At 34.5% G+C, this 11,901-nt stretch overlaps 2 protein-coding genes across 2 annotated transcripts; both read left to right on the forward strand.

The window, feature by feature from the left end:
- Positions 1 to 1,445: 1,445 nt before the first annotated feature.
- Positions 1,446 to 3,632, forward strand: LOC145157680 (uncharacterized). The gene is made up of 2 exons (XM_079076686.1): positions 1,446 to 2,386; positions 2,486 to 3,632. The coding sequence occupies exons 1-2, from the start codon at positions 1,446 to 1,448 to the stop codon at positions 3,630 to 3,632; spliced, it is 2,088 nt and encodes a 695-aa protein (XP_078932812.1).
- Positions 3,633 to 5,490: 1,858 nt separating this feature from the next.
- On the forward strand, positions 5,491 to 8,489 carry LOC145157681 (uncharacterized). The gene is made up of 5 exons (XM_079076687.1): positions 5,491 to 6,431; positions 6,531 to 7,595; positions 7,707 to 7,841; positions 8,034 to 8,159; positions 8,231 to 8,489. The coding sequence occupies exons 1-5, from the start codon at positions 5,491 to 5,493 to the stop codon at positions 8,487 to 8,489; spliced, it is 2,526 nt and encodes an 841-aa protein (XP_078932813.1).
- Positions 8,490 to 11,901: the final 3,412 nt, after the last annotated feature.

The raw sequence follows: 11,901 nt of genomic DNA on the forward strand, positions 1-11,901 counted from the left end.
TTGAAGACTAAGTGGAGGATTGACGAGAGGAGAAGTGACAGAAGATGCGGGATTGATAAATTGATGGGGTTTATAGTTACTATTATGAGTGTTATAATTGTGTTATCTTTTATTGGTTCTATGTTATGTATTGTGTAGGGAGTATTGTGGTTTTGTTGGGTTTTTTCTTAAAGCTTGGCCTTCGGACTGTGGGTTTTTTTAAGGGCCTTACCCCTTGCTTAGGTATTAATGATCTTTGGGGATTTTGGTGGTGCAAGGGGGTGAAGTTACATTTTTTCCCACTTTCAATAAGTCTTTGAGCTAGCTTTAAGGATAATAAGGTTTTTTTGGGGTTTTGGGTGGTTAAGTCTGGTTATTAAAAAGTGGCTTGGTAGTTGGTTATGGATAGGTTGGTTAGATTTGTATTTTGTTTGACTATTTTATTTCCGTTTGTTTTTGTATTCTTTTATTCTTTTTAATAAAGTTTGCTGAGCTTTGGCTTTTTCAAAAAAAAAAAAGAATTAAACAATGCTAATCAAAGCTCCACTAAATTGCATAGAATACTTCTAATGTGGAACTCAATAATTAAACAATGCTTATCAAAGCTATGCTAAATTGCAAAGACTTCAATTGTGGAACTCAAGAATTAAACCATGCTCATTAAAGCTTTGGTAAATTTCATAGATTACTTCTATTGTGGAACTCAAGAATTACACAATGCTCATCCAAGCTTTGCTGAATTGCATCGACTTCTATTGTGGAACTCAAGAATTAAACAATACTCAACAAAGCTTTGCTAAATTTCATAGACTTCTACTGTAGAACTCAAGAATTAAAAAATGGTCATCAAAGCTTTGCTAAATTGCATAGACTACTTCTATTATAAACTCATGAATTAAACAATGCTCATCAAAACTTTGCTAAATTGCATAGACTTCTATTGTGGAACACAAGAATTAAACAATGCTCATCAAAGCTTTGCTAAATTGCATAGACTTCTATTGTGGAACTCATGAATTAAACAATGCACATCAACCCTTTTCTTAGATTGCATAGATTTCTATTGTGGAACACATGAATTAAACAATGCTCATCAACTATTTGCTTTAATTGCAAAGACTTCTATTGTGGAACTCAAGAATTAAGCAATGCTCATTAAAGATTGTCGAAATTTCATCGACTTCTATTGTGGAACTCAAGAATTAAACAATACTCATCAAAGATTTGCTAAATTGCATAGACTTCTATTGTAGAACTCAAGAATTAAACAATGCTCATCAAAGCTTTGCTAAATTGCATAGACTACTTTTATTATGGAACTCAAGAGTTAAACAATGCTCATCAATGCTTTGCTAAATTGCATAGACTTCTATTGTGGAAATCAAGAATCAAACAATGCTCATCAAAGCTTTGCTAAATTGCATAGACTTCTATTGTGGAACTCAAGACTTAAACAATGCTCATCAATGCTTTGGACTGGTAAATTGTTGAAGGGGATTAATGCTACGAGAATAGTGCTGGTTCCTAAAGTGGAGTTCCCGAGGAAAGTTTCTGATTTCCGTCCTATAGCCTGCTGTAACACTTTATATAAGTGTATTAGTAAGATTATAGTGAACAGAATTAGAAATAGTTTGGGTGATATTGTGAGCAAAAATCAATCAGCTTTCATTCCTGGAAGATCTATTGTGGATAATATTCTCCTTGCTCAGGAGCTGATGGTGGGGTATAAAAATAAGAGGGGAGTTCCCAAATGCACCATAAAGATTGATATTCAAAAGGCATATGATACGGTGGATTGGAATTTTCTTAGTAGAATTCTGCAGGGGTTTGGTTTTCATACGATAATGATTCAGTGGATTATGGCTTGTGTTTCTACTCCTTGGTTCATGCTTAACTTTAATGGTGAAGATCATGGGTATTTTGAAGGAAAGAGGGGTCTTAGGCAGGGTGATCCTCTATCTCCTTACCTATTTACTATAGTTATGGAGGTGTTTAATATCATCCTTTTGAAGAAAATTGAAGCTGGCCAGAATTTTAAGTTTCATAGTAAGTGTATGTCCCTTAAAATTACTCATTTATGCTTTGCTGATGATTTGTTAGTTTTTTCTTATGGAAATGGGAATTCTGCTAGAGTTATAAGGGATGCTCTTGATGAGTTCAAAAAAGTTTCAGGGTTGAAGGTGAGCATGGAAAAAAGCCAGATTTTCTTCAGTTGTGTTAAACCCAATATGAGAAGGATTATCTTGGGCATTCTTCCTTTTGATATTGGGAGATTTCCTTTTAAGTATTTGGGAATTCCTATGTGTGTTACAAAATTATTTGATAGAGATTGTAAACAGCTTATTGAGAAGATTAAGATGAGAATTTTCAATTGGAAAAGCAAGGCTTTATCGTTTGCTGGAAGGCTGTAGCTCATTAATTCTGTTTTGACATCTATTCATGTGTATTGGGCTTCGATTTTTAAAATTCCCATTGCTACTATTAAAGAGATTGAAAAACTTTGTAGAAGTTTCTTGTGGGCGAATGGTGAGGTAGTCAAAGGGAAAGCTAAAGTCAAGTGGAATGATATTTGTAAGCCGAAAATTTATGGTGGTTTAGGAGTGAAGAATTTAAGGAAATGGAATGATGCTTTGTTAGCTAAACATGTGTGGAATGTGATTAATAACAAAAATTCTCTGTGGGTTCAGTGGGTGAAATCCAATTACATTGGAAACAAGAATTTTTGGGATATTTTGCAGAAGAAGAGTATGAGCTGGACTTGGAAGAGGTTCCTTGAGGTGAGAAAAATTGTTAGGCCCCATGTTGTTTCGTGTGTGGGAAACGGGATGAATACTTCTCTCTGGCATGATTGGTGGCACCCAATTGGTATTTTATGTTCTATTATATCTATAAGAGATTGGGTTAGCAATGGGTTTAGTGATTCTTCCTTGGTCGGTGATGTTCTAGTCTATGATTGCTATACTTGGCCGGTTGAGTGGGTTAATATATTCCCTGGATTGAAGGATGCTCCCATGTTTTGTATTGAGCCTAATCTGAGGGATGTTGTAGGTTGGAGAGATAAGAAAGGAATATGTAAACAATTTTCATGCAAACAGGTGTGGTGTGATATAAATAATTTTGGAGACCAAGTTCCTTGGCATGATATTGTTTGGTATGGTAATTGCATTCCTCGAAATTCGTTTATTTTGTGGATGGCTATTTTGAATAGATTGAAGACCCAGGATCGTGTCAGAGGTTGGGAAGTTTCTGGTAACTTACTTTGTCCTTTTTGTGCTGTTACTCCTGATTCACATGTTCATCTCTTCTTTAAATGTGATTATTCTCAACTTATTTGGAGGTATTTTTGTAATAAGATGGGTCTTAATCTTTTTATGGATGATTGGAATGAATTAATTATGAAGCTGTGCAGTTTGTTTAAAAGGAATTCTGGTGAGAATCTGGTTAATAAATGTGTTTTTGCTAGTTGTGTTGCACATATTTGGAAGGAGAGAAATTCAAGACTATTTAGTAACAGGAGAAATTCGTATAAGGGGCTGATTGCTTGTATTGAAAGTGAAATACATTTAATGCTGTTGGGGTTGAGGAAAAAGGCTAAGATGGTCAATGATAAAGTTTTTAATACCTGGGGTATTTCTGGAATGGAAAAAGTTTAAGTAATGGATGCTATTTTCTGGTTTTTTAGTTTGTTGGTTGGTGGCTATTGGTTTTGGGGTTGGCATAGAAGGATGTTTAACTTTGGTGATCTTAATGCTGTGGATTGGTGGGGGCATTTTTGGAATAAGTTTCTTTACAAAGGAATTGACGGATTGTGTTACTGGTTTGAGAGTTTGCTCTCAAATCATGTGACTTGTACCTATGGGATTTTCTGTTTGGATATGATCTTTATTGAGATTATCCAAATGGAGAATCCTAGACATGTGATTGATGCCATGTCTAGTATGAAACTTGTTCTGATTTCTTGGAGTTTTGGTGTTAGTTTGTTGTGGTTTGGCTTGTGCTTGATATGCAAGATTTTTTTGCAAAGGTCGGGTTTGGATCATGTTTGCAAGCAGATGGAGTCTTTTCTGTTGAAGACTAAGTGGAGGATTGACGAGAGGAGAAGTGACAGAAGATGCGGGATTGATAAATTGATGGGGTTTATAGTTACTATTATGAGTGTTATAATTGTGTTATCTTTTATTGGTTCTATGTTATGTATTGTGTAGGGAGTATTGTGGTTTTGTTGGGTTTTTTCTTAAAGCTTGGCCTTCGGACTGTGGGTTTTTTTAAGGGCCTTACCCCTTGCTTAGGTATTAATGATCTTTGGGGATTTTGGTGGTGCAAGGGGGTGAAGTTACATTTTTTCCCACTTTCAATAAGTCTTTGAGCTAGCTTTAAGGATAATAAGGTTTTTTTGGGGTTTTGGGTGGTTAAGTCTGGTTATTAAAAAGTGGCTTGGTAGTTGGTTATGGATAGGTTGGTTAGATTTGTATTTTGTTTGACTATTTTATTTCCGTTTGTTTTTGTATTCTTTTATTCTTTTTAATAAAGTTTGCTGAGCTTTGGCTTTTTCAAAAAAAAAAAGAATTAAACAATGCTAATCAAAGCTCCACTAAATTGCATAGAATACTTCTAATGTGGAACTCAATAATTAAACAATGCTTATCAAAGCTATGCTAAATTGCAAAGACTTCAATTGTGGAACTCAAGAATTAAACCATGCTCATTAAAGCTTTGGTAAATTTCATAGATTACTTCTATTGTGGAACTCAAGAATTACGCAATGCTCATCCAAGCTTTGCTGAATTGCATCGACTTCTATTGTGGAACTCAAGAATTAAACAATACTCAACAAAGCTTTGCTAAATTTCATAGACTTCTACTGTAGAACTCAAGAATTAAAAAATGGTCATCAAAGCTTTGCTAAATTGCATAGACTACTTCTATTATAAACTCATGAATTAAACAATGCTCATCAAAACTTTGCTAAATTGCATAGACTTCTATTGTGGAACACAAGAATTAAACAATGCTCATCAAAGCTTTGCTAAATTGCATAGACTTCTATTGTGGAACTCATGAATTAAACAATGCACATCAACCCTTTTCTTAGATTGCATAGATTTCTATTGTGGAACACATGAATTAAACAATGCTCATCAACTATTTGCTTTAATTGCAAAGACTTCTATTGTGGAACTCAAGAATTAAGCAATGCTCATTAAAGATTGTCGAAATTTCATCGACTTCTATTGTGGAACTCAAGAATTAAACAATACTCATCAAAGATTTGCTAAATTGCATAGACTTCTATTGTAGAACTCAAGAATTAAACAATGCTCATCAAAGCTTTGCTAAATTGCATAGACTACTTTTATTATGGAACTCAAGAGTTAAACAATGCTCATCAATGCTTTGCTAAATTGCATAGACTTCTATTGTGGAAATCAAGAATCAAACAATGCTCATCAAAGCTTTGCTAAATTGCATAGACTTCTATTGTGGAACTCAAGACTTAAACAATGCTCATCAATGCTTTGGACTGGTAAATTGTTGAAGGGGATTAATGCTACGAGAATAGTGCTGGTTCCTAAAGTGGAGTTCCCGAGGAAAGTTTCTGATTTCCGTCCTATAGCCTGCTGTAACACTTTATATAAGTGTATTAGTAAGATTATAGTGAACAGAATTAGAAATAGTTTGGGTGATATTGTGAGCAAAAATCAATCAGCTTTCATTCCTGGAAGATCTATTGTGGATAATATTCTCCTTGCTCAGGAGCTGATGGTGGGGTATAAAAATAAGAGGGGAGTTCCCAAATGCACCATAAAGATTGATATTCAAAAGGCATATGATACGGTGGATTGGAATTTTCTTAATAGAATTCTGCAGGGGTTTGGTTTTCATACGATAATGATTCAGTGGATTATGGCTTGTGTTTCTACTCCTTGGTTCATGCTTAACTTTAATGGTGAAGATCATGGGTATTTTGAAGGAAAGAGGGGTCTTAGGCAGGGTGATCCTCTATCTCCTTACCTATTTACTATAGTTATGGAGGTGTTTAATATCATCCTTTTGAAGAAAATTGAAGCTGGCCAGAATTTTAAGTTTCATAGTAAGTGTATGTCCCTTAAAATTACTCATTTATGCTTTGCTGATGATTTGTTAGTTTTTTCTTATGGAAATGGGAATTCTGCTAGAGTTATAAGGGATGCTCTTGATGAGTTCAAAAAAGTTTCAGGGTTGAAGGTGAGCATGGAAAAAAGCCAGATTTTCTTCAGTTGTGTTAAACCCAATATGAGAAGGATTATCTTGGGCATTCTTCCTTTTGATATTGGGAGATTTCCTTTTAAGTATTTGGGAATTCCTATGTGTGTTACAAAATTATTTGATAGAGATTGTAAACAGCTTATTGAGAAGATTAAGATGAGAATTTTCAATTGGAAAAGCAAGGCTTTATCGTTTGCTGGAAGGCTGTAGCTCATTAATTCTGTTTTGACATCTATTCATGTGTATTGGGCTTCGATTTTTAAAATTCCCATTGCTACTATTAAAGAGATTGAAAAACTTTGTAGAAGTTTCTTGTGGGCGAATGGTGAGGTAGTCAAAGGGAAAGCTAAAGTCAAGTGGAATGATATTTGTAAGCCGAAAATTTATGGTGGTTTAGGAGTGAAGAATTTAAGGAAATGGAATGATGCTTTGTTAGCTAAACATGTGTGGAATGTGATTAATAACAAAAATTCTCTGTGGGTTCAGTGGGTGAAATCCAATTACATTGGAAACAGGAATTTTTGGGATATTTTGCAGAAGAAGAGTATGAGCTGGACTCGGAAGAGGTTCCTTGAGGTGAGAAAAATTGTTAGGCCCCATGTTGTTTCGTGTGTGGGAAACAGGATGAATACTTCTCTCTGGCATGATTGGTGGCACCCAATTGGTATTTTATGTTCTATTATATCTAGAAGAGATTGGGTTAGCAACGGGTTTAGTGATTCTTCCTTGGTCGGTGATGTTCTAGTCTATGATTGCTATACTTGGCCGGTTGAGTGGGTTAATATATTCCCTGGATTGAAGGATGCTCCCATGTTTTGTATTGAGCCTAATCTGAGGGATGTTGTAGGTTGGAGAGATAAGAAAGGAATATGTAAACAATTTTCATGCAAACAGGTGTGGTGTGATATAAATAATTTTGGAGACCAAGTTCCTTGGCATGATATTGTTTGGTATGGTAATTGCATTCCTCGAAATTCGTTTATTTTGTGGATGGCTATTTTGAATAGATTGAAGACCCAGGATCGTGTCAGAGGTTGGGAAGTTTCTGGTAACTTACTTTGTCCTTTTTGTGCTGTTACTCCTGATTCACATGTTCATCTCTTCTTTAAATGTGATTATTCTCAACTTATTTGGAGGTATTTTTGTAATAAGATGGGTCTTAATCTTTTTATGGATGATTGGAATGAATTAATTATGAAGCTGTGCAGTTTGTTTAAAAGGAATTCTGGTGAGAATCTGGTTAATAAATGTGTTTTTGCTAGTTGTGTTGCACATATTTGGAAGGAGAGAAATTCAAGACTATTTAGTAACAGGAGAAATTCGTATAAGGGGCTGATTGCTTGTATTGAAAGTGAAATACATTTAATGCTGTTGGGGTTGAGGAAAAAGGCTAAGATGGTCAATGATAAAGTTTTTAATACCTGGGGTATTTCTGGAATGGAAAAACTTTAAATAATGGGTGCTATTTTCTGGTTTTTTAGTTTGTTGGTTGGTGGCTATTGGTTTTGGGGTTGGCATAAAAGGATGTTTAACTTTGGTGATCTTAATGCTGTGGATTGGTGGGGGCGTTTTTGGAATAAGTTTCTTTACAAAGGAATTGACGGATTGTGTTACTGGTTTGAGAGTTTGCTCTCAAATCATGTGACTTGTACCTATGGGATTTTCTGTTTGGATATGATCTTTATTGAGATTATCCAAATGGAGAATCCTAGACATGTGATTGATGCCATGTCTAGTATGAAACTTGTTCTGATTTCTTGGAGTTTTGGTGTTAGTTTGTTGTGGTTTGGCTTGTGCTTGATATGCAGGAATTTTTTGCAAAGGTCGGGTATGGATCATGTTTGCAAGCAGATGGAGTCTTTTCTGTTGAAGACTAAGTGGAGGATTGATGAGAGGAGAAGTGACAGAAGATGCGGGATTGATAAATTGATGGGGTTTTTTTATAGTTGCAATTATGAGTGTTATAATTGTATATTTTATTGGTTCTATGTTATGTATTGTGTAGGGAGTATTGTGGTTTTGTTGGGTTTTTTCTTAAAGCTTGGCCTTTGGACTGTGGGTTTTTTAAGGGCCTTACCCCTTGCTTAGGTATTAATGATCTTTGGGGATTTTGGTGGTGCAAGGGGGTGAAGTTACCTGTTTTCCTACTTTCAATAAGTCTTTGGGCTAGCTTTAAGGATAATAAGGTTTTTTGGGTTTTTGGGTGGTTAAGTCTGGTTATTAAAAAGTGGCTTGGTAGTTGGTTAGATTTGTATTTTGTTTGACTATTTTATTTCCGTTTGTTTTTGTATTCTTTTATTCTTTTTAATAAAGTTTGCTGAGCTTTGGCTCTTTCAAAAAAAGAAAAAAGACTTAAACAATGCTCATCAAAGCATTGCTAAATTGCATAGACTTCTATTATGGAACTCAAGAATTAAAAAATGTTCATCAAAGCTTTGCTAAATTGCATAGATTTCTATTGTGGAACTCACGAATTAAGTATTGCTCATCCAACCTTTGCTTAAATTGCATAGACTTCTATTGTGGAACTCAAGAATTAAACAATGCTCATGTATGCTTTGCTGAATTGCATAAAATATTTCTACTGTGGAACTCAAGTATTAAACAATGCTTATCAAAGCTTTGCTAAATTGCGTACACTTCTATTGTGGAACTCAAGAATTAAACAGTGCTCATCAACGTTTTGCTAAATTGCATAGACTTCAATTTTGGAAGTCAAGAATTAAACAATGCTCATCAAAGCTTTGGTAAATTTCATAGATTACTTCTATTGTGTAACTCAAGAATTAAGCAATACTCATCAAAGCTTTGCCAAATTGCATCCACTTCTATTGTGGAACCCAAGAATTAAACAATACTAATCAACGCTTTGCTAAATTGCTTAGACATCTTTTGTAGAACTCAAGAATAAAACAATACTCATCAAATCTTTGCTAAATTGCATAGACTACTTCTATTATGGAAGTCAAGAATTAAACAATGCTCATCAAAGCTTTGCTAAATTGCATAGACTTCTATTGTGGAACTCAATAATTAAAATTGCTTCAAAGCTTTGCTAAATTGCATAAAATTTTATTGTGGAACTCATCAATTAAACAATGATCATCAAACGTTTGCTTAATTTGCATAGACTTCTATTGTGGAACTCAAGAATTAAACAATGTTCATCAAAGCTTTGCTATATTGCATAAAATATTTCTATTGTGGAACTCAATAATTAAACAATGCTTATAAAAGCTTTGCTAAATTGCGTACACTTATATTGTGGAACTCATGAATTAAACATTGCTCATCAAAGTTTTGCTAAATTGCATAGATTTCAATTGTGGAACTCAAGAATTAAACAATGCTCATCAAAGCTTTGGTAAATTTAATAGATTACTTCTATTGTGGAACTAAAAAATTAAGTAATGCTCATCCAAGCTTTGCTAAATTGCATCGACTTCTATTGTGGAACTCAAGAATTAAACAATACTCATCAAAGCTTTGCTAAATTGCATAGACTTCTACTGTGGAACTCTAGAAATAAACAATGCTCATCAAAGTTTTGCTAAATTGCATAGACTACTTCTATAATGGAGCTGAGGAATTAAACAATGTTCATCAAAACTTTGCTAAATTGCATAGACTTCTATTGTGGAAATCAAGAATTAAACAACGCTCATCAGAGCTTTGCTAAATTGCATAGACTTCTATTGTGGAACTCCAGAATTAAACAATGCTCATCAAAGATTTGTTAAATTGCATAGACTTCTATTGTGGAACTCAAGAATTAAACAATGCTATTGAAAGCTTTGCTAAATTGCATAGACTTCTATTGTGGAACTCAAGAATTAACAATGTTGATCCAACTTTTGCTTAAATTGCATAGACTTCAATTGCAGAACACTATAATTAAACAACGCTCATCAAAGCTTTGCTAAATTGCATAGACTTCTATTGTGGAACACACGAATTAAACCATGATCTTCAAAACTTCGCTTAAATTTCTTAGACTTCTATTGTGGAACTCAAGAATTAAACAATGCTCATCAAAGCTTCACTAAATTGCATAGAATACTGTCACACCCGAAAACCGGAACGGCAGAATCGTTCAAAGTTGGAGGACGTCATGTTTAGTATCACCAGATATGTATCTGGTAAGCAAGTAATGAACAACCATTTCATTTCGAAAGAAAGTGTTTACAATGTGTGTGTTCACAAAACATAGAATTCATACACAAATAACAAAACAAGACTTGAAGCTATAATGCTTCATCTTCTGAATCCCCATCACGAGCACCTGTCTAATAGTCTCCTGAGAATACAAGTTATTTGAAAGACTTGATCAGCAATTATGTCACACCCCAAAATCGAGAACGGCGGAATACGTTCTGGGGTGGAGGACGTCATGTACAGTATCATAACAATGCATAATAGTAAAGACAAGCAACAACATCCATTGCATTAAGATAATAATTGTAATACAAGCGTGTTCTGTACAGTTTTGTTAGACACCAAAAATATAATCAAAATAAAGATGAGTCTTGTATGTGCTCCATCTTCACAAAAGCTGCATCTGTACCTGTCTACTGATGACCTGAGAATACAAGTTATTTTGAAAGAGTTTATCAGCATAAAGCTGGTGAGCTCATAAGTATTAAGTGTCATTGCTTGTATAAAATGTTTACAACAATATAATGTCATAATTGATTTCGATGTTTTGAAAATAGTATGATCCCTAGAAAATCCTATATTTTCCAGTAAAAGTAGGCCTTCTACCAAGACCCGGTTGTTTGTATGTTAAAACCTTTGAAAATGTAAAAGCTTTCCCAGTTAAACCATCAATATGAAAAATATAGTCTTAGACTTCATTTAAGTAAAGTAATTGGGAAAAATAATAATTTACCCCAGCAGTATCACTGCCGGTTAATGAAATGAAAATGCAGGCTCCAGGTAGTATTAATTGTACAATACACCTCGGGGAGTCTGTTTTGCCTTTAATTCCTAACGTGTTAATTAAAGGTCGGAATGTGAACTCGTATGTAACCATGCTGATTGACGATCGAATAACTAATGACCCTCCAGGTCACACGTAGTATGGTGACATATGTCACCCCTGGGCCTAGTCGGCTCGGACTGTAGCTAGCAGTCGGGATGTGGGAGTGTCTGTCCCGTATAGATCTATACACATAATGCCCGTTCTCCCTCCAGGAGACTCTGGTTACACGGTAATAGCACAATGAAGTGTCGTATCGAGAAATAGTATGTCACATTCTGATTTAGTATGTTCTTCTTGTATAATGTATAACGTACTTTCTGGTATAATGTATAGAGTGTCCTCTTGTATAGTATATAGTATTCCCTTTTGCATAGTTTGTAGTATTCTCTTACATAGTATATAGCATGTATTGACTCATACTGAACTGACTCTGGTAGATGTCATGATAATAGTAGTAATGAATAGTAATCCTTAACTATACCTATTATAGTTAATTAGAAATGTTGGTAGCATGCCTTTGTTACACAAAGGTACTGAACTGAAGTGAAGACTTTTATACCCACACAAGATATATGATATATAACTAAGAATTCAACGACAGTCGGATGAATAACAGAATACCCTAAGCCCACAATCAAACAAGAACAGGAAGTAAGATGAGCTATTCGTCCTAAGTCCTTCAAGTCTTACTTATA

Source organism: Lactuca virosa, chromosome 2 (genome assembly GCF_052849685.1).
Source record: "Lactuca virosa cultivar CGN04683 chromosome 2, Lactuca_virosa_CGN04683_v6, whole genome shotgun sequence".
Classification (NCBI taxonomy): domain Eukaryota; kingdom Viridiplantae; phylum Streptophyta; class Magnoliopsida; order Asterales; family Asteraceae; genus Lactuca; species Lactuca virosa.

Coding starts and splice junctions, on each gene's coding strand:
- LOC145157680 (XM_079076686.1), top strand. CDS start 1,446: ATGCTTTGGACTGGTAAATTGTTGAAGGGGATTAATGCTACGAGAATA. Junction 2,387..2,485: donor TTATCGTTTGCTGGAAGGCT/GTAGCTCATTAA, acceptor AAAACTTTGTAG/AAGTTTCTTGTGGGCGAATG.
- LOC145157681 (XM_079076687.1), top strand. CDS start 5,491: ATGCTTTGGACTGGTAAATTGTTGAAGGGGATTAATGCTACGAGAATA. Junction 7,596..7,706: donor AGTGAAATACATTTAATGCT/GTTGGGGTTGAG, acceptor CTGGTTTTTTAG/TTTGTTGGTTGGTGGCTATT. Junction 7,842..8,033: donor ATTGACGGATTGTGTTACTG/GTTTGAGAGTTT, acceptor CTTGATATGCAG/GAATTTTTTGCAAAGGTCGG.